This window comes from Pleurodeles waltl, chromosome 11 (assembly GCF_031143425.1).
Source record: "Pleurodeles waltl isolate 20211129_DDA chromosome 11, aPleWal1.hap1.20221129, whole genome shotgun sequence".
NCBI classification, from domain to species: Eukaryota; Metazoa; Chordata; class Amphibia; order Caudata; family Salamandridae; genus Pleurodeles; species Pleurodeles waltl.
Genome location: NC_090450.1, coordinates 1,006,065,990 through 1,006,085,668, shown reverse-complemented (window position 1 = coordinate 1,006,085,668; position 19,679 = coordinate 1,006,065,990). Strand labels below are relative to the sequence as shown.

The 19,679-nt window shown below is 44.9% G+C and overlaps 1 protein-coding gene across 2 annotated transcripts in view; it reads left to right on the top strand.

Annotated features, from left to right (window-relative positions):
- PIWIL1 (piwi like RNA-mediated gene silencing 1) overlaps positions 1 to 19,679 on the top strand; it is a 1,338,982-nt gene that overhangs the window by 233,867 nt on the left and 1,085,436 nt on the right. For both annotated transcript variants that reach the window (XM_069215364.1, XM_069215365.1), the window contains exon 6: positions 4,932 to 5,053. In XM_069215364.1, coding sequence (XP_069071465.1) covers positions 4,932 to 5,053 — 122 coding nt within the window. The remainder of the gene's footprint in view (positions 1 to 4,931; positions 5,054 to 19,679) is intronic.

Below are 19,679 nucleotides of genomic sequence, written 5' to 3'. Positions count from 1 at the left end.
TTGCTTACGCTTTTCCTCCTCTCCCTCTCCTTCCTTACCTGCTAAACAAACTCAGTCAAAACAAACTCAAACTCATATTGATAGCACCAACTTGGGCAAGGCAACCCTGGTACACAACGCTGCTAGACCGATCAGTAGTACCCTGCATCAAATTGCCCAACAGGCCAGATCTGTTGACACAGCACAACCAAAAGATCATACACCCAGATCCAGCATCGCTGAATCTAGCAATCTGGCTCCTGAAATCCTAGAATTCGGGCACTTACAACTTACCCAAGAATGTATGGAAGTCATAAAACAAGCCAGAAGGCCATCCACCAGGCACTGCTATGCAAGTAAATGGAAGAGGTTTGTTTGCTACTGCCATATTAATCAAATACAACCATGACACACAACTCCAGAACATGTAGTGGGTTACTTGCTTCACTTACAAAAATCTAACCTGGCTTTCTCTTCCATTAAAATACACCTTGCAGCAATATCTGCATACCTGCAGACTACCTATTCAACTTCCCTATATAAGATACCAGTCATTAAAGCATTCATGGAGGGCCTTAGGAGAATTATACCACCAAGAACACCTCCTGTTCCTTCATGGAACCTAAATGTTGTCCTAACTAGACTTATGGGTCCACCTTTTGAACCCATGCACTCCTGCGACATACAGTTCCTAACCTGGAAGGTGGCATTTCTCATCGCCATTACTTCCCTAAGAAGAGTAAGCAAGATTCAGGCGTTTACAATACAGGAACCTTTTATACAACTACACAAGAATAAGGTCGTCCTAAGGACCAATCCTAAATTTTTGCCAAAGGTTATTTCACCGTTCCATCTAAATCAAACAGTGGAACTTCCAGTGTTCTTTCCACAGCCAGATACCGTAGCTGAAAGGGCACTACATACATTAGATGTCAAAAGAGCATTGATGTATTACATTGACAGAACAAAAAACATCAGAAAGACTAAACAACTATTTATTGCATTTCAAAAACCTCATGCAGGAAACCCAATATCAAAACAAGGTATAGCCAGATGGATAGTTAAATGCATCCAAATCTGCTACCTTAAAGCTAAACGACAGCTGCCCATTACACCAAGGGCACACTCAACCAGAAAGAAAGGTGCTACCATGGCCTTTCTAGGAAACATCCCAATGCAAGAAATATGTAAGGCAGCCACATGGTCTACGCCTCACACATTCACCAAGCACTACTGTGTAGACGTGTTATCCGCACAACAAGCCACAGTAGGTCAAGCCGTACTAAGAACATTATTTCAGACTACTTCCACTCCTACAGGCTGATCCACCGCTTTTGGGGAGATAACTGCTTACTAGTCTATGCAAAACATGCGTATCTACAGCGACAGATGCCATCGAACTGAAAATGTCACTTACCCAGTGTACATCTGTTCGTGGCATCAGTCGCAGTAGATTCGCATGTGCCCACCCGCATCCCCCGGAGCCTGTAGCAGTTTGGAAGTTACCTTCAATTATTTATATATGTATCATCTCAACCTTAAATAGGTGCATACTTAGTCACTCCATTGCATGGGCACTATTACTACAATTCAACTCCTACCTCACCCTCTGCGGGGAAAAACAATCGAAGATGGAGTCGACGCCCATGCGCAATGGAGACAAAAGGAGGAGTCACTCGGTCCCGTGACTCGAAAGACTTCTTCGAAGAAAAACAACTTGTAACACTCCGGCCCAACACCAGATGGCGAGCTATTGCAAAACATGCGAATCTACTGCGACTGATGCCACGAACAGATGTACACTGGGTAAGTGACATTTTCACTACCAGGTATTACCTGAACAAGCATTAGGGGAACCAGATCCTGAACTCCATTATTGGAGGCACAGACAATATGGAACTGGCTTCTAGCCAGGAACCTAACAATAACAGCGAGTCACCTCCCCTGGCATAGAGAATGTACAGGCAGACACGGTCAGCAGAGGGTGGACAAAAACCACAAGTTGGTGCTGCACGACTACATTGTACAGTACATCTTCTCAGTGTGGGGCACCCCTTCTATTGATCTCTTCGAAAGAGCAGACAACAGAAAATGCCTTAACTTTGCCTCCAGGTACTACCATCCAGGGACATTGGGGAATGCCTTATGGATAGACTGGTCAAACAAATTTGTGCCTTTCTGCCACTTCCCTTGATCCCGGCAGTCCTGATCAAACTGCCCAGCTCCAAAGCGAAAATAGTCCTGATCACTCCGGAATGACAGCAACAGTGGTGGTTTCTAGATCTCCTTCACAAGTCACTCCGTCCACATCTCAGACTGCCAAACAGGCCAGACCTTCTGCCGAATTTCAGAGGACAGGTGAGAGACATCCCATTCTGTTGACGTTGAATTTGGTAGCATGGCTCCTGAGCTAGTGCAGTATGGGCACCTTAATCTGCCACAAGACTGTATGGATGCTTTTAAGAGAAGCAAAACGACCATCTACCAGACCAGCATGTGCCTTAAAATGGAAAAGATTCTGCATTTAGTGTTGGGACAGGAACATTGATCCCACAGCATGCAGAGATGATGTTATTCTTCCGTACCTATTGCAGCTAGCAAAATCTGGTTTGCAATTCTCGTCCATAAACATACACCTAGCAGCTCTCAGTGCATACAGGAAACGTCTTTCACAAACCTTTTAAAATTCCAGTCATAAAAGACTTCCTAGAAGGGTTAAAAAAGGTTTTACCTCCTGCTAGGTGTCCATCTCTACCATGAGAGCTTAATGTAGTTCTTTCACGTCTAATGCAGCATATTTTTGAGCCCAGGCACAAGGCATCTCTCCAACATCTCACTTGGAAAACTGCCTTCCTTGTAGCAGTTAAATCAGCTCGCATGGTTAGCGAGATCCAGGCCCTTTGTGCTCATGAACCATACACTGTTTTACATTCTTCCATGTTTGTAATGAGAACGCATCCAAAAGTCTTACAAAAAGTTATGATATCCATGTAAACCAGACTATTTCTTTACTTTCTTTCAAAACCCATCTACTCCTGCAGAGTAAACATGTCACTCTCTTGATGTGAAGAGGGTTTTAAAATTTTACTTAGACAAAACTAAATCATTTTTCAGGTAACAGCAACTGTTAGTTAACTAATGTCCAGTTGGAACAGGCCTAGCCACCTCCAAGCAGTCTCTTTCTAGGTGGATTGTGTTGTCCATTTTGCTCTGTTACTAGTTAGCCAGTAAGTCCCTTGTTGGCACATATAATGCACATTCGACCAGGAGCAAAGCAGCCGTGACTTCTTTGAGAAACGTTCCCTTAGCAGATATTTGCACAGCTGTAATTTGGAGGTGTGTCCACATCTTTACTAAGCACTACTGTCTTGATTCTGATGCTAGGGCAGATGCTTAAGTAGGACAGGCTTCTCTTAGAAATCTCTTTGCATAACGAAATATCACTCTATTCTGTCTAATCCACTGCTCTCGGGGGGATGGGCTTGGTACTCTATTCAGCGCTTATGACTATACATGGAAATTCCCTATGAGAAAAGGGAGTTTCTTACCTGTAACTCCAGTTCTCTCGTAGGGGTATTTCCATCATAGTCATAAGCGACCTTCCCTCCTCCCCGGTGGAATAGACAAAATAATAGTTTTAAGACATTTTCATCTCAGCTAGTAAAGCCTACAAAAAGAACTGAGGTTACTGCCTTTTGCTGAGCCTGATGGGATATGGGAGGACCATCTGATCTTAAAGGCACAGCTTTAATTTATAGTCAGAATAATGGGAGCCTATGGGCTACACCACCCTTCACTTCACCCTTATTTAATATTGCAAAAAGGTTTGTGAAAGATTTTGTTCTGTAAAACCTTCAAAACGTTCATGCATTTGGATGCAAATCTGCCTGGCAGGACCTTTTTTCAACCAAACAGGATGAGGAATTTTGGCATTTGTAGCCTCTACTTTAGGCTGCATAATGACGTTCTTAAGTGACTTTGCAGGTCTTCCTGAAGAAAGGCGAACATCAACACTTAAGATATTTTCAGAGAAATGCTCCGGGGTCCCCTCAGGTGGGCGGAACTATTCGCCGCTTTTGACTGTCCTGGAAATACCCCTACGAGAGAAGTGGAGTTACAGGTAAAACTTCCTTTTATTTTGTTTGGACACCAGCGGCAACTAGACTTTTGCTGGACCAGAGAGTACTTCGAAGGGACATTGAACCCTGTAAGCTTCCATTAATGCTCAAACTGGATTAGAGACTGTCTTTTCGAGGTAACTGTTTTTCTGGACTCCCAAAGTAAGTACATTGAAGTATATTCAACTTTGGCCAAAGTTTTCTTGAACATTTTAAAGGGTAAAATATGGTGAATTTGCCAGTGATAGTTATAGTTCAGTAAATAAAATGTGATTTACTGTTTCTACATTTAATTAAATCTCCGAAACCCTCCAATGGATCTTTCATTTAGGCGTTGATAGTTCTTGAGCTTTTTTTCTTGTCTATTTTTTTGCAGCTGTTTATCATTTGTTCCTTTGTTTAAGCAGGACTGATTGAAGCTACAGGTGCCCATGGTTCAGCTAAGGTTGGATAAATGAGCCTGACTAGACCTAAGACCCGGTTGTGCTTATATTACTCAGTGAGGTCTCACAACCACACCATATAATAAACCTCATTTCCTCACATGGCACATCAGTGATTGCTTGTTTGAAAGAGCCCTAGAGTTATTTTGAATTGATTGAAATGTGTTGCCATTTTAACAGTGCTTCCCAGTTGAAAACATTTTTTAAATGAGACTATGAAACATTGCAAAAGACTAAACTTTTTAATCCAGGTAAATAACATTTCACTTCATAGTTGTTGAACTCTCATAACTAAATTACTTACTGAACTATTTTAAGCTGTTCTGATCCTCGGTGTCAGTTGAATTCAAGACAATAAATTGCTAAGTATTATTTTTATTTTGCTCCCAAGGTCTCGGAGGTGTTTAGTCAGACTCGGAGTGGGGAGAACGTGAAGATAACTATCACTCTGACTAATGAGCTGCCCCCTACTTCACCAACGTGTCTGCAGTTCTACAACATCATTTTCAGAAGGTTGATTTTTGAGACCTTGTATCAGCTTTTAAAATGCTTAAAATGTTTTTCCAAATAATTGTTTCTTACAATGCACATGAATTCATGTTAAAACTTCATACCTTTGTGACTCCAAGCATTTACTGTTAATGTAGTTCTATTCCAGGGGATCCTCATCAATAGTCATGAACACTGAATATTCCCGCCCACGTGCGGGGACCCCAGAGCATATACAAACACATGTATATGTATAAAATATATATACGAAAAATATTTTAGTAGAGAATTTAAATACAAATATAATATATACATATGAAAACAGCAATGCAGCCTATGTTGAGAAACAGGCAAAAAATGCTTTATTTTTTTTAATTTTTTTTTTAATGGTTTGAAATCTTCAATTAAAGGTAAACTTTCTTTAGTCAAAGTAGAAGGCACAAAGTGTAAGCAATCAGTTTTAAAAGAGAAAAATGACATTGAAAATAAGGGCATTACTCCAGTATTGGAACTTTCATAGATTCACATGCTTGAATCATTCCCCGTCTTCGACATGGTAGCCCCCGGTACAAATTACACAAGTAGTGTTGAAATATATTAACAAAAGGGCCCTAGGCCTCTTCAATTTAACAGTCTATCAGAGTCATTTTTAGAAAAAGGACCAAACTTGAGCATCCACCAATCAGACAACACCACCCTCTACAATCCTCCTGAGAGAAGCTCCAGCACCTCTGATTTTCTACTGCACGTCGTGCCAGGGAGTCTCCTCATAGCTCTTCTCTTTATTCACACCTTTTGGATTAGCTTGAGCATATTTTTCTCTGCTAAAAACTTCTTTGAACTGATTGGAATTAACACCTTCAACATGTCTGACAAGGAGAAGGGTTTATTCAGAAATTGCAAAACTTGTGGTAAAAAGAGACTACATTCTGAAGACCCTCAGGATTGTAAATACTGCCTCTATCCAGACCACTCAGCCAAGGACTGTAAGGTTTGTCATACCTTTTCCTCTAAGACTCTTAAGGATAGAGAAGGCAGATTATTCATTTGGCTGCAGAAGCTTAAGTACAGAGATAATCCAGGATAGTGATGACTCTTCAACATCCAAAAAGTCATCAAAAAGGGCGAGATCAGACGCAGGATCTCCTTCCCAACAATCTAGAAAAGCCCTCAAAAAGACTGCCTTAGGGTCTTACAAGGGCCGCAGCCCCTCTACTTCACCTCAAAAATCTTCCAGGAAACGGGAGAGACGTCAATCCAGCAGTTCTGAGAGGCATAAAAAGTCATCCTCTGTACCTCCATCTGTGCCTTTTAAAAAGCCTTCATCTACTTCTACAAAAAAGGTACCGTCGACGACGGACTCATCGTCAACGAGACCGTCGGTGAGTGCTTTTTCACCGCCTACGACAACTTACACCCTTCCATCGTCGACGACATTTCTGATGACATTGTCGACGACGAGTGCCCCACCGTCGACGAGAACGGCATAGACTACCTCATCGTTGACTAACATCTACACCTCATCGTCGACAGCGGTAATGACGGTATCTGCTTTACCATCATCGACTATCAAAATCTCCATGCGTTCGTCATCGACTCCACCATCAATGAAGACTGTCTGCGCCGTCGACGAGGGAAAAACAGCATAAAACACATGAAAGACTTGCCCCAAAGCACACCTCACCTAGTAAGGTGACCTCTCTCATTCCAGTTCATTTGTTAGAGGGAGATGAAGAATGACGATGAGGGTCCATTTGGGACAGCCCATAGCCCATCTCAATTGAATGTCAAATATCAGGACGAAGACTAATTTGATGAAACCTATGACCCTCAATTCTATGGAGGAGACCAACAATATCAAGAAGGGGCATACATTCCAACCTCTTTGCTATCTGACCTCCGAGCAATGCTGTCTGATTACAGCAGGCATTTTCCTCCTCAAGGGGAGCAACCTCCTCCATCGCCCATCTCCGGGGTTACCACTCCACGTCAGAGACCGGCCTCTTTACCTCTAACAAATGTGGCCACGCCGGATATGACTTTACCTCAGGACACTGACTTGTCAGAAGGTGATCATGAAGAAGGGGAGCTCCTTGACACTCATTCCGAGTGTGATGAATACATTATTCCTGCTGCTCCTTCTTCCCAATCAAAGGTGGAGTCCCCTCCAGACGACATCGGAGGATTTCATAATCTCCTGGAAAGAGCAGCTAAGTGTTTCGCTTTGCCAATGCCGTCAAAACAGACAGATTGTTTTCTTTATGATTTTAAAGAGCCTTTTCAAAAATCTGTGTGCTCTATTCCGCTGGTCAGCTCCTTATGGGAAGAAGGCCTAAAAGTGATGCACAATCCTGCTCCTGTCACAGCAGTGCTGCCTCGAATGGACAAAAAATACAAGGTACCAGACGATGCCCCAGCATGTCTAATTGGTCATTCTCCTCCTGACTCAGTGGTGGCTCAGGCGGCACAGAGGAAGCCCAAGAATCAGTCTGCTCCTCCAGACAAAGAAGGTAGACGGCTAGACAATAATGAGAAGAGGTTCTCCTCGATGGCTAGCCTAGTGATAAGAGCTGCTAACTCACTAGCGGTGTTAGCCAAGTTTGACAGACAGCTATGGGCAGACATTGCCCCACATATTGACAAGTTTCCGGAGGACGGAAGATCAGAGGCAAAGACATTGCAAGAAGGTCAGCGCACGTCAGTGGAACTCACTGTGCAATGGACATAGTCACGACTGCATTTCGACAGCTCGCAGGTGCGGCTGTACTTATGGAGACAAGGTTGGCTATAGGCTACATCATTCTGGCCTGAAGTACAGAATAAGATTTTAGACCTACTTTTCGATGACCAGGCATTATATGGTAAACACATTGACAAGGCCTTACAATCTATCAAATCCGACACTGATACAGCAAGATCATTAGGGACTCTCCAGTTTCGAAAGCCTTCCTTTCGAGCTAGAGGACGTGGACAGCCTTCATATAGAGGAGGATATCCGCAATATAGATATTCAACCTATCCTTCTTGCTCTCAACAGTTCCGTCAATATTACGCACAAAGGCAACCACCGCAAGAAGCTTATGGTAGATCTAGCAATAGGGGATGCTCAACTCGCCTAGCTAAAGACTCGGCTCTTAGAGCCTGATACATCTGAGGCGCCGGCTACACCCAACTGTCCTCCTCTGGTTCTAGGCGGGAGGATAGCCCTATTCCTCAAGCAATGGCAAGTCATCACATCAGGCAAGTGGGTCCTCCAATTAGTGAAACAGGGCCACACTCTGGAGTTTTATCCAACTGCCTCCCTCCAATCCTTCTCGCAGGACTCCTTCAAGGTACCCAGAACAACTCAAGAGGGAGATCAACAGGATGCTCCTCAAAGGAGCTATAGAGAAGGTACCTCGGTCACAGCGAGGAAGAGGGTTTTATTCCAGGTTCTTTCTCATTCGCAAGAAGTGGAAAGATTGGAGGCCGATCCTCGACTTAAGGGAACTAAACATCTACTTAAAAAAGCAGTCGTTCCGCATGATAACCAGGGAGATTTCATGTCTACACAAGACCTAAAAGACTCATATTTCCACATTCCCATTCACCCTACCCACAGACAGTACCTGAGATTCATGGTAGCTGGGAACTATTTTCAATTTTGTGTCCTCCCTCTTGGCCTAAAATCAGATCCCAGGATATTCACCAAATGCCTAGCGCCAATCGCAGCCTTCCTGAGGAGGAGAAAACACCAAATATTTCCATATCGCGACGATTGGCTGATAAAGGCAACGCAGGAGCGCGCAGATCAACAAGAAGGTGCGTTTCCTTGCTAAGCAGTTTAGGCCTCTCCATCAACTGGGAGAAGTCCAAACCTCTGCCACCACGCAGTATCACCTTTTTAGGGGCAAACCTGGACACGCAATCTACCATGACGTGTCCCACAGTAGAAAGACAACTGAAGTTACTGACACTAGCAAAGTCAAAACAGGGAAGAAGCTGCATTTCTATTCGCCTGTTCAAATCCCTGTTGGGCATGATGTCATCATGCATACCTCTGGTTCCTCTCTGCAGACTAAAAATGCGAATGCTACAGGAGCAACTCAACCGTCAATGGCTCCAGGTTTCGGGAAGCTTCGAAGGTCAAATAAACATAACCCCAGCAATAGCCAAAGCCCTGACATGGTGGTCTCAAAAGCATCATCTGTCCATTGGCCTTTCCTTTCTACATCGTCCAGCTCCGTGGACCATCACTACGGACGCATCTCTGGAGGGCTGGGGAGCCGTGTTGTAGGATCTTCAAGTAAGTGGCAAGTGGCCACGAGTTGAGAGGGATGCACATCAATCTGCTAGAGCTCAGAGCAGTTTCTTGCTTTGCAGGCTTTTCTCCTGAAAATAGCAGAATCAGACGTAGTAATAAGAACAGACATCACCACTACGATGCATTACCTCAACAAACAAGGAGGCACAAGATCTCTCACCCTCTCCAAGGAAGCCCAAAGAATTTAGAATTTGGCCTCGCAGCAAGGCATCAGACTCACAGCGGTGCATTTGCCGGGGATAGAGAACAGGATAGTGGACTCGCTCAGCAGGCAAAGATCGAGCTGCTACGAGTGGGAGCTGGACCAGTCCACAGTGGACTACATCTTTTCCCAGTGGGGAACGCCAACAATAGACCTGTTCGCCAACAAGTGGAACGCCAAATGCCAGTACTTCGCAAGCTGGCATCACCAAAAGGGATCTTGGGGGAATGCGTTTTCCATAGTTTGGTCAGACCTCTTTGCTTACCCCTTTACTCCAATTCCACTGATCCCAACAGTCCTCACGAAGATGAAGGCAGCGCCGTGCATCCTGATATTGATAGCTCTGTACTGGCCTCGCCAACACTGGTTTGCGGAGCTGCTTCTATCAATGAAGCCTCACATTCCACTGATAGCATCCCCACAATTATGGATGATGAACAAAGGACAAATATCGCACCCGGATCCTGAGTAGATGCGATTGTCAGCATGGCTCCTGGGCAAAGGGAGTTTGCACATCTGAATATCCCACAGGAATGTAGGGACATTTTGTCCAGAGCTAGAGCGGATAGCACTAATACTCTTGCAAATGCAAAAGATTTTGTTTCTGGTGTCATCAGCGGCAAATTGATCCAGTGTCCTCACTGCCAGCACAAATATTGCTGTATTTATTGCATTTAGCGCAATCAGGCTGGCGCATTTACCAATAAAGGTTCATCTGGCGGCAATAGCATCATACAGGCGCTCAGACTCTTCACCCTTGTGTATTCCTCTCGTTTGATCAAACTGTTTTTGAAAGGACTTTTTAGGGTCTTCCCCCCATTCAGACCTCCTCCTCCTTCATGGAACCTGAATATTGTTTTAGCACAGTTGATGAAGTATCCGTTTGAACATATTCATCAAGCCTCTCTGAAATTCCTTTCTTGGAAGTTGCTTTACTAGTGGCTCTCACATCAGCCAGACGGGTCAGTGAGATACAGGCCCTCTCCATACAAGAGCCGTTCTTACAGATTAAACAAGACAGACTACTGCTGTGCACAAACCCGCATTTCACCCCGAAGGTCCCTTCGGACTTGCACATCAACGAGCTCTTAGTTTTCAAAACCTTTTTTCCACCTCCATCTACTCCTGCGGAAAGAGCATTACACTCCTTAGACGTTAAAAGATGTGTTCAATTCTACTTGGACAGAACTAAGTCCTTTCGCCGCTCTAATGAATTGTTCGTAGCTTACAGTGCACCTAGACCTGGCCAACCACTCTCCAAGCAGAGTATATCCAGATGGATCGCCTCAGCCATTCGATTCTGCCATCAAGCAGCGGGTAAACTTCTGCATTCATCAGTCCGCGCTCATTCTACGCAGGCAGTTTCTTCCTCAGCAACGCTGTTTGTGGGGGTTTCCCTGCAAGACATTTGCAGAGCAGCAACATGGAATAACTGCCATACATTTACAAGACATTACTGCTTGGAATCACTATCTCAAGGAGAGGTAGCAGTGGGCCAAGCAGTCCTCAGAAACCTCTTCAGGTGAAGGTGAGCCATCTTTCATCCCTCCATCCTAGATCAGGTCTGCACATTGTTTGTCTCTTATGTTCGGCTACAGATTCAGTGCTTTTCATGTTAAAAAAAAAAAAAAAAAGGAAATAGAGAAAAGTGAAGAGAAGTAAAGATGGGGTTGACAGACGGTATTTTGTTTGAAGTATTCACATATATATATATATATATATATATATACACACACATGCACATATACACACACAGGTTTTTTTATATGCAGGTGTTTTGTGACATACATGGTTACAATGGTACAATGTGCATAAGTAGTTCTCGCTATTCTGATTCAAGCATGTGAATTTATGAAAGTTCCAATACTGTAGTAAGAAAATGAGTTACTTACCTGTAACTGTAGTTCTCCAGTATTGGAATCTTTCATAGATTCCCTTGCGACCCACCCACCTCCCCGGAGAAGCTCACTTTCACCTTCCTCTCTCTATTTTTTTTTCTCTCTTTAACGCACTTGTGCTTGGAAAATCTCAGGTAATGGAGCTTCTCTCAGGAGGATTAATTTGTACTGGGGGCTCCCATCTCGACGACTGGGAATGATTCAAGCATGTGAATCTATGAAAGATTCCAATACTGGATAACTACAGTTACAGGTAAGTAACTAATTTTCATCAAGCTCCATACCACAGTCTGTATCTAAGATCTCCACATTGTTGAATGCACTGTTGACGACTGCAGGCTTCGCTTCATCTACGGCTTCAGATACTTTTACAGCTCCGTTGCCTATGATCATGACTTCAACACCGTTGTCTTCAACAAGTATAATGTCTGAGTCTAAAGTATGGTCCCTCAGCTGCTCAAAGGATCAAGATTTCAGAGAGCCCGTCGACGGGGAAGAAGGCGAGGTCTGTATCGTCAATATGAGCACCGTCGACATCAGCGTCTGCGGGTAAGTTGCAAAGAGCATCTACTTCGCCGTCAATGTTTTCACCGTCGACGATCACCCTGTGGATGCAATACTGATGACGACCTCACCGTCGACGACCGCACTGTCGACAGGTCAAATTTTTGAGTCCACGACCAAAGAATCTTCTTTCTTGCCTTTGAGGATTCTGGCAATCAGACAGAAATCTAGTTACCAAACTCTTTTGCCCTCTCATATGTCAAATAGTAAGGTGTTGCCCGCACCGCCACAGCATCTGTTTGTCAGCGAAGAGGAAGTCGTATACTTGGACGATGGTCTATTCCCGGTGGCACATAGCCCTTCAGACTTGCGTATAAAATGTCAGGGATATGAGGCAGAGAGCGAGCAGCTGCATCTAGGACACTCCTTGCAGGAACAGAGGCAGCCAGGAGCTCAAGAGCTGCAACAGAAGCAAACAATCCAAATGCCAGTGTCATTGATTGCCATCCTTCAGCACATGATGCAGGATTATTATGCTAGATTTCCTCCACCTTGCTTGGCCACTCCAGTGCAACCTTCACCCATGCCACTGAGCCCTCCCAATCAACCATCAGTCTATAGGGACCTATCCCAGTCCCGTCATCGGTTCTGGATAACAATCCACCTTTGTCGGAGGACAAAGAAGAAGAGGGCGAGATACAGGACTCTATCGCTTCTCCAGGAATGGGATGATTCAGACGCCATCCCCTTCTACACCATCACCGGTTGATTCTCCACCGCAAGATATCAATGGCTTCCACAGTGTGATGGAGAGAGCAGCAAAGAGATTTCAACTGCGCATAACATCCAGGCAGTCTGATTTCAATGAGGACACTAGAAAATCGGTTCGAGCAATACCAATTGTTGACTTTATTTGGGAAGCGGAGCTTAAGGTCATGCAGATCCCGTCTTTAATTCCAGCGTTGCTGCCAATACTGGACAAGAAGTACAAGGCACCAGACAACTCACCAGCATGCTTAGTTGGTCATCCTAAACCGGACTCGGTGATAACTCAGGCAGCCGAGCGTAGGTCCAGGAATCAGTCTTACCCACTTACTCCACCCCCGGATAGAGAAGGGTGGCAGTTAGATACTATTGGGAAGACATTTTCAACTATGGCAGCCACCACGGTCAGGGCAGCAAACTCTCTGGCAATCTTGGGAAGATACGACCGTCAGATGTGGTCAGACATATCCCAGTTTATCGACCTCCTGCCTGAGTATAATAGAGCGGAAGCACATAAGATATTACAGGACGGTCAGACGACCTCTGCTGAGATTATAGACTGTGCAATCGATGTCTCTACGGGTTTCCGCCAGTTAGCCGGGGCTGCTGTACTAAGACATCAGGGGTGGCTGAAAGCTACATCTTTTCGGCCAGAGGGGCAGCTGAGGATCTTAGACATGCTGTAAGGAAATGCCTCCTTGGCATGGGTACCCCCTGACTTTTTGCCTTTGCCAATGCTAAGTTATGATTCTCCAGTATTGGATCTTTCATAGATTCACATGGTTGAATCATCCCCGTCGTCGAGGTGGGAGCCTCACTTTAAATTCAAATACATAAAGCAGTAAGTCAGCAAGTGTAAAACCAGTAGGCCCTATTAGGCCTCATAGGGTATTTTACAGTCTATCCACTTTGTTTTGTGAAAAGACCCAAACTTCAGTGTCAACCAATCAGGATTCAGCCCCTCCCAAACACTCCCAACAGAGGCTGAATTCCCTCAGATTTTCTACCGCACGTCATGTGGAGGGAGTCTCCCTGAGCTCTGCTCAGTCTTCATTATTTCTGACTGAAGATTGTTTCTCTCAGGAAACTAGCTTTACAGCGTTATCATGTCTGAAAAGACAAAGAAGGGTCTGTTCAGAGACTGTGACAATTGTAGGAAGAAGAGACTGCATGTTGATGACCCCCACAAGAAATGTATCTACTGCCTCCATCCAGACCACAAGGTGACAGACTTCAAAATCTGTCGCACCTTTAGTCAAAAAACCCTCAAGGACCGTGAGGGTAGAGTTTTCTTATGGCTGCAGAAACAGAAAGCCATAGAACATCCTTCCTCAGACAGTGAAGCGTGATCTCATGCTTCTCGCCCTCAGAAAACAGGTGGGAGAAGTAGTGTCTGATGAGCCACCAAGGAAGATGCCCAAGAAGACAAAACAAGTCTCTACTGAGACAAAAAAGGATGTTTCCCATTCAGAGACATTCAGAAATTTGCTAAAAAAAAGTTCATTCAGAGCCTACTACGCCTTTGCATCTTATAAGCACCTCAAAAAAAGACATCCCTGTCTGTCACCCCAAAAAGAGCCAGAAAAAGTCTCTTCAGGGAAAAAACACCCTGAAGACCACCCCGTCGACGACTGTTGACGGTAACATCTACTACGGTGTCGTCGACGTTCACAACAGCGGTCACACGATGATTATGACGTCGTCGCCGTTATCATCAACGACGATAATTACGGCAACATTTTTTAAGAAGGCGTCGTCGGCAAATACATAGTCGACGGCGGAGGCCTCCTGGGTTCACCAATCGACCAGGGCACTCCCATCTATGAAGCACCTCTCAATGAGGTTTAAAAAGGCACTGCGTCGACGAAGGAACTGCTGACAAAGGATTCGTCCATGAAGGGCCCGTCGATGAAGGACCCGTCGACAAAAACGCCGTCAGTGACGGATCTGTCGACAAAGGAACCGTCGACTATCATATCGTCCACAGCATTAACAGTGTATAAACCATCGACCTACCTGGATACTTCGCTGCACCATTCGTCAACTAGTCTGCCTTATCAGGACGACTCCACCAGGTTCTTACCCCTTTCACTTATCACCATGGGGGACAATGCGTCTAATATTCTGCCAATGCATACCTCATCAAGTAAAGTATTGCCATACCCCCCACAACATCTTTTAGATGATGATGCATACTCTCAAAACAACGGAATGTTTGGGGCAGCTAGTAGCCCGTCCCAACGCCATGTCAAATGCCAAGATTTTGATGATGAGGACGAATTGCATTACCAGCCTAGTTATGCCTCAACATCTTACCCACAGGCAGAACAACAATCGCCCCTCTCCATGCCTAGCACACTAGTGGCAGACCTACAATATATGCTGAATGACTACTATAAAAGGTTTCCACCATCAACTCAGACCACGCCACCTAGACCTGAAAGCTACCAGACACCTCGTCAAAACCAGACTAATTTTCCGGAAACACCACAGGCTAGCATACCGGTAACTAGCCAAACTCAGGAAGCTCATCCCTCGTCAGATGACGAAAGGGAAGAGGGTGAGCTAAGAGATTCGGCGGCTAGTGAATGGGATGATTATCTCGTCCCCACACCATCTCCACCGCCAGCAGGTCCAGTAGACTCGCCTCCAGAAGACATAGGAGGTTTTCATAATTTGATAGAGCGGCAAAGCGTTTTGGCCTTTCAATTGTCTCTCATGAAACTGAATGTTTTCTGTACGACTTCAAAGAGCCGTCAAAGAGATCGGTAAGAGCTATACCCATAGTAGATTTCTTATGGCAGGAGAGTTTGAAGGCAATGAAAAATCCTGCAACAGTGCCTTCACAAATGCCAAGACTGGAGAAAAAGTACAAGGCCCCAGATGATCCTCCGGCCTGTTTAGTGTCACAGCCAAAACCTGATTATGTGATATCACAGGCGGCGCAGCGACGTTCCAGAAACCCCTCTGCACCTATAGCATCTCCCCCAGACAAAGAAGGGAGGAGATTAGACAACATCGGTAAAAAATTCTCCTCTGTTGCAGCGGTCACAGTTAAGGCGGTTAACTACCTCGCCATCCTGGGAAGATATGATCGCCAAATGTGGGCAGACATGTCTGCCTTTTTGGATCTCCTGCCAGAAGATGTCAAGGTGGAAGCAAAAAAGGTGTTGCAGGAGGGAGAAAGGGTTTCCGCAGAGATTATAGACAGCACAATACACATTTCTCTCACTGGCTTCAGACAATTAGCTGGCGCAGCAGTCCTGCGCAGGCAAGGATGGCTTAAGGCCACATCATTTAGACCTGAAGTCCAGAGTCGTGTTCTCGACATGCCTTTTGATGGAGAAAGTTTGTTTGGGAAGCATGTCGACGACATGTTACAGGCCATCAAAACTGATACGGATAAGGCAAAATCTCTAGGTACCCTTCAATATAAAAAACAACCTTTTCGTAGAGGAAGAGGAAATTATTCCTTTCGAGGAGGATACCAACAGTACAGATCCCAGTATCAGTCTTCCTCCACAGGATCACGACACCAGTACCACCAGCAACAGCAGCATTATAGGTTACCACCGGCCGCAGCTTATAAACATCCAACTAGAGGAAGAGGAGCTGCCCGAGGAAGAGATACGGGCAGAAAACAATGACCCGCCAGTCATCTCAGCACTTCCCCACCCACCAATATAGAGGGTTGGAGGTCGCATCACTTCCCATTTCCCCCAATGGGAGGCTATAACATCAGACAGATGGGTACTCGATGTAGTGGCCAGAGGTCATACTCTGGAATTCACGCAAACACCACCAATTGTTCCTCCATCGGGCCCACCACCCCCGAGAATGAACCAACTCCTCAAGGAAGTAAAAGTGATGCTGAGCAAAGGAGTGGTAGAGCCAGTCCCTTTTTCTCAAAAGAACAGAGGATTCTATTCCCGCTTCTTTCTCGTAAAGAAACCCTCAGGAGATTGGCGCCCCATCCTGGACTTGAGAGCACTAAATAAGTTTCTAAAGAAACAGTCGTTCAGGATGGTAACACTGCAAGATGTCCTGCGTTTTTTAAATGCTGGAGATCTGATGGCATCCCTAGACCTCCAGGATGCTTACTTTCATATTCCCATTCATCGCAACCACCGCAAATTCCTAAGGTTTAGAGTGGGTGGTATGCACCTCCAGTTTCGAGTTCTCCCATTCGCCCCCAGAATCTTCACAAAAATGTTGGCTCCGGTAGCAGCACATCTCTGCCAGTCGGGTATCCAGGTCTTTCCTTACCTGGACAACTGTGGCTCATAAAGGCACCCTCAAAGTCGCAAGTAATACGTCATATCTCCTATTGCCTTCAATTGTTAGACAGCCTGGGGTTTGTAGTCAACTACCAGAAATCTCAGTTCCACCCTAAACAGGTATTAAACTTCTTAGGAGCAATACTAGACACAGTCCACAACAAAGCGTACCCATCTCATGAGATGAAACAAAAACTAACCTCCTTAGCAGGCAGGCTCTCCACAAAAAAGTTCGTTTCAGTCCGCATCTACAAATCATTGCTAGGGATGATCCAATCTTGCATTCCGCTAGTCCCAGATTGCAGGCTCCATATGCGACCCCTGCAAGAGCAATTGGACATAGAATGGACCCAGATCAACGGTTCGTTAGAAGACAAGATTCACATAACACCTCTAATGAAAAACACCATGAGGTGGTGGGCGACTCTAACCAATTTGTCAAACGGACTGTCATTCCTTCATCAAACACCCAGTTATATAGTAACAACGGATGCCTCTCTCGAAGGATGGGGTGCACACTGCCAGGACCTGCAAATCAGCGGAACCTGGAATGCAAGAGAGGTTCAGCTCCACATCAATTACCTAGAACTCAAGGCAATACTCTTAGCTCTAAAAGCTTTCTTGCCGAAGCTACAAAATTTAAGCGTCTTAATCAGGACAGACAACACAACCAGCATGTTTTACCTAAACAAGCAAGGAGGCACAAGATCCCTACAACTCTCTCAGCTAGCACAACAAATATGGACATGGGCCATCAAGCACAATATTTCGCTCAAAGCGGAGCATGTGCCAGGGCAAACCAACGTTCTAGCAGACACCCTGAGCAGGACAGTGATTCCTTATCACGAGTGGGAGCTAGACGAAAAAATTCTCAACCGCCTTTTTCTATTATGGGGCAAACCGAACCTAGACCTATTTGCCTCTCTCGAACAATAAATGCCAGTTTTACGCAAGTTGGCTTCCCCAGAAAGGTTCGTGGGGTAATGCGTTTTCAATGAGATGGTCCGGAGTTTATGCCTACGCTTTTCCTCCGATCCCGCTCATTCAGAGAGTCATCAACAAACTAAAGACGGAGGGGTGTCGCCTCCTATTCATAGCTCCCAGATGGCCCAGACAAGTCTGGTACACGGAGCTCCTGATGCTCTCCAAACAGCCACATCTGCAACTCAGACAGAGTCCGACTCTCTTAACGATGCACCAGGGACAAGTCAGGCACCCAGATCCGTCATCTCTTCATTTGTCGGCTTGGCTCCTGAATACAATGAATATTTGAATCGCAACATTTCCCCGGAGTGTAGAGACATCTTAGCAAAAGCTAGAGCTGACAGTACCAACAAAACCTATAGACTTAAATGGAAACGTTTTTGTATATGGTGTGCAGCAGAAGATATAAATCCTTTGTCCGCTCCTCCAGAACAGATACTTCCATATCTCTTGCTCTTGGCAAAGTCAGGACTTTCATATTCCTCCATTCTAGTGCATCTGGCAGCAATCTCGAAGTACCGCAGATCACCACACAGGGTCTCATTATGTTCCACAAGAATTGTCAAGCAATTCATGAAAGGCCTTTTTCGGGTTTTCCCGCCAGTTAGAAAACCTCCGCCGTTATGGTCCCTGAATGTTGTATTAATGCAGCTCATGAAAGCTCCCTTTGAGCCGATACACAAAGCTGATCTAAAATTCATCTCATGGAAAACAGCGTTTACTACGAGCTCTTACTTCAGCCAAATGAGTCAGCGACATTCAGGCTTTCACTGTCAAACAGCCTTTCCTCCAATTCACAAACTCTGGTGTGATCCTGCGAACAAATCCTAAATTCATCCCGAAAGTTCCCTCAACATTTCACTTGAATGAACCAGTCATCTTAAAAACCTTTTTTACAAATCTGCAAACAGTAGCGGAAAGGACATTACATTCCCTTGATATTAAAAGGTATTTAAAGTTTTATCTACAGAAAACTCAAACCATCCGCCAGTCTGACCAATTATTTGTTGCATTTGGCGGAACAAAAAAGGGGCATGCGGTGTCCAAACAGACTATAGCAAGATGGATTGGCCTGGCAATTCAATTCTGCCATGCAAAAGCAGGTAAACCGCTCCACACCAAGGTGAGAGCCCATTCTACAAGATCGGTAGCCACTTCAGCTGCACTCTTTGCAGGGGTGCCACTACATAGCATCTGTAGAGCAGCCACATGGTCCAGCCAGCATACGTTTACAAAACACTATTGTCTCGAGGAAACTAGTAACGTCGATACAGCAGTGGGACAGGCAGTGCTGAGGCATCTATTTCGTTAAGGTGAGTCTCTTACACATCCCACCACCACACTCAAGGTATGTTCGATATTGGTTCTCAGTCTCGTTAATATCTAATTTTATATCAGTGTGGTTTACTCTAATATTGTGCTTCAAATTATTTGCTTTTTCATATTGTGTTAACATGTAGACCTTAACAAAACAGATTGTCAAAACTTTCTGCCACGCAGCTTTTTCTATTCTTATATTGATATATAGATGTATGTGTTCAATGGCATGTGTAGCTGCAGATACACATGCTGTGCACAGTCCGCCATCTGGTGTTGGGCTCGGAGTGTTACAAGTTGTTTTTCTTCAAAGAAGTCTTTTCGAGTCACGAGACCGAGGGACTCCTCCCATTTCGAGTCCATTGCGCATGGGCGTCGACTCCATCTTAGATTGTTTTTT